The 2,534-nt window shown below is 40.6% G+C and overlaps 2 protein-coding genes across 2 annotated transcripts in view; one reads left to right on the top strand and one right to left on the bottom strand.

The window, feature by feature from the left end:
- sfi1 (SFI1 centrin binding protein) overlaps positions 1-2,170 on the bottom strand; it is a 14,765-nt gene extending 12,595 nt beyond the window's left edge. The window contains exons 1-4 of the mRNA XM_015401950.1: positions 1,900-2,170; positions 1,739-1,810; positions 1,492-1,602; positions 953-1,047 (exon numbers count right to left, since the gene is read on the bottom strand). Of these exons, the coding sequence (XP_015257436.1) occupies positions 953-1,047; positions 1,492-1,602; positions 1,739-1,810; positions 1,900-2,048 (427 nt within the window). The 5' untranslated portion in view covers positions 2,049-2,170. The remainder of the gene's footprint in view (positions 1-952; positions 1,048-1,491; positions 1,603-1,738; positions 1,811-1,899) is intronic.
- Positions 2,171-2,304: 134 nt separating this feature from the next.
- The window catches only part of eif4enif1 (eukaryotic translation initiation factor 4E nuclear import factor 1), an 18,525-nt gene continuing 18,295 nt past the window's right edge, over positions 2,305-2,534 (top strand). Inside the window, exon 1 of the mRNA XM_015401949.1 lies at positions 2,305-2,347. Coding sequence (XP_015257435.1) covers positions 2,305-2,347 — 43 coding nt within the window. The remainder of the gene's footprint in view (positions 2,348-2,534) is intronic.

The raw sequence follows: 2,534 nt of genomic DNA, 5'->3' as shown, positions 1-2,534 counted from the left end.
TGCATTTACTGTAGTTCTTGTAGTGGAATGGCAGGACAGAGACAAGTTCCAGCTGTGGAAACACCTACAGCGTTGCAGGTTGGCAAAAAACTTCTATCTTGGATTATTCCGTCTACAGCACCTCATTCCACCTCGCCTTTCGTTTCTTTTGCCAATCTCGAAACGGGACGTCTATTAGTCTTGTCGTTCAGACAGATTTGCTACTCAGGTTTTGCACGTGCCACCCTAACCCTTTTCATGGATGGGAGCACTCTTTTTCATTTTTTGTTGGGTTTTTTCCCCCCCAAACTAATCCTGCTTTAAACTACTCTAAATCACATTCTCTCTGAGCTGCTTATAATTTCCTTTGGTCTTTATGATACTGATACTTCACTAACCTCCCCTAAACAACCTCTTAGCCCTTCATGGTCGATTTATACTGATGTTAAAAGTTATACACACGGACGAAATCACTAGTCCTGATTTAGTGATTTTTTTGGCAAGTTTTAAACACGTTTTATTTAGTTGCCAGTGTAAACTATATTAGAAAAAAAATTTATACTATGGAAAAAAAAGGAAACCATGTATTATTATCCTTCAACTTTATACTCATTCATTATTACCTCATAAGAATCACTGACACAAAGTTTGAGGCTGTGTTTTTTTTTTTAACTTAAAAATGTTTAACAGATGTGAAGAGCTGTAATGTACTATGTGTTTAGTTTTAATTTTCATTGAACAGGTCAGGATAAAGGCCTTCAAGCGCAGTAGCGTTCTGCATCCACTGCTCTGAGAAGCCAAAAGGTCAGCAGCTCGCAAACGAGCCGCTTTATTCTTTTTGGGGTTCAGAGCTTTTCTCTATTCCCTCCAACACTTCCTGACCAGGCACATCAGTTGCCTGTCAGCTCAAGGCAGAGCTCTTAAAAACACATCTTAGAAAATACATGTGCTCATTGTTTATATTAAAACATACCAAATGATTGGGTGTGCTGCCATTTGGTTTTCTTCTGCCTCTGAAAAGGTGTCAAATCCCTCCAGCCACAAAAAGTCAAATTAAGCAGGTGATACCTAAAGACAAAAAAAAAATCATCACTAGCAGGACAAACGAACTAGACTGTAAAGGATCTCAAACATGTTGACAGGTTATGCCTCAAACTTTGAGGGGTAATGATGGTGGTGGCTTTGAGGCTCAAAGCCACCACCATCATTACCCCCTATGCCTTATAAATTCCTGTTTCATCGTCCTTTGTTAATAACCAGTTAATTACACAGACTTCTCACACCACAAACTGCGATCGATTATGAAACATGATCTACTTTCTCCTCAATTCTCACCCACCTGGACTAAAAGGAAACTGTAACTAATAATGACACTAGACCACATCAGTTTACAGTAGATGCACCGATCTGATACCTGGATTGGATATTGACAAATAAGCTGGATCAGATATCGTATGTTCATATAAAGCAAAAGTGAGATGAAACGTCCTGTCATTATATCCTGAAGCTGACCTGTAGTGGCACTCTGCTCTCATTGCCAGACTCCATTCTCTCCTGGATGTCCACCAGTCATCCTTCCACCTATCAAAGGTTCTTCTCAGGGCCCTTCTACTGTAGTGGCACCTATAACACACCACATCCCTTCTCATTGACTTTAAGAGTAATAATCAGACTAAAGAAAATAATACAAAATAATCATATCCTCATCTTATTATTCAGATTTGATCACATGTAGCTCCAAGAAAGGGTTCATAGTCACCGTGCTTGCTCGGGGAGGATTTGGCCAAATGTTTTATGCATCCATATCTTCAGGAATTTTCTTGCCAGGTGTCTGATTAAAGATTCAGATTTTATATAATGTGCTTCTATTATTAGAAAGTAAAAAAATAAAAATAAATAAAAAATAAACAGTTTGATCACCTTATCCTCAGCTCGTTGAGTCTCCCTCCCTTGTTCCAGGTGTATCCCACCCTGTAGGGAAGGTTTCTGCGCGGCTGTCCGGGTTCACTCTCACATCGCAAGGCTTGCAGCTTCACTGAGTTCAGCTTTCGGACAGAACCACTTTGCATTATTTGAACTCAGACTCCAAAACCGGAGCCGACATCGTAACTTCTTCAACCATTCAGAGATAGGTTAACCGCCGCGCGTTTGTTTTTCCTGATCACGTGACCCGCGCAGTATTCGTGGGTCTGCTCTATTCTGATGCTCCGGAGGTGCAAAAGGCTGCAGTGCGCGGAGCTTCTTCTTTTTCTTCGATTTATTGGCGGTTGGCAACAAATATTTAGTAGCATTACCGCCCCTTACTGGTATGGAGTGTGGTTCGTGATGGACTATCAAGCCTGTTCCTCAAGGCACCCTGCTCTGCATGGTTTGGATGTTTCTTAGGTTCAGCACACCTGAATCAGATGATTGCAATTCAGCAAAGCCTGATAATCTGCTAATCAATTAACAGGTGTGTGAAAGCTGGGAAACATCTAAAACATGCTGGGCAGGGTGCCTTGAGGACCAGGATTGAAAAACACTGTACTAATATATATACATATATATATATATAT

The sequence above is a fragment of the Cyprinodon variegatus genome, unplaced genomic scaffold (genome assembly GCF_000732505.1).
Source record: "Cyprinodon variegatus isolate N-32 unplaced genomic scaffold, C_variegatus-1.0 Scaffold1277, whole genome shotgun sequence".
NCBI classification, from domain to species: Eukaryota; Metazoa; Chordata; class Actinopteri; order Cyprinodontiformes; family Cyprinodontidae; genus Cyprinodon; species Cyprinodon variegatus.
This window is presented reverse-complemented; position numbering and strand designations above follow the sequence as displayed.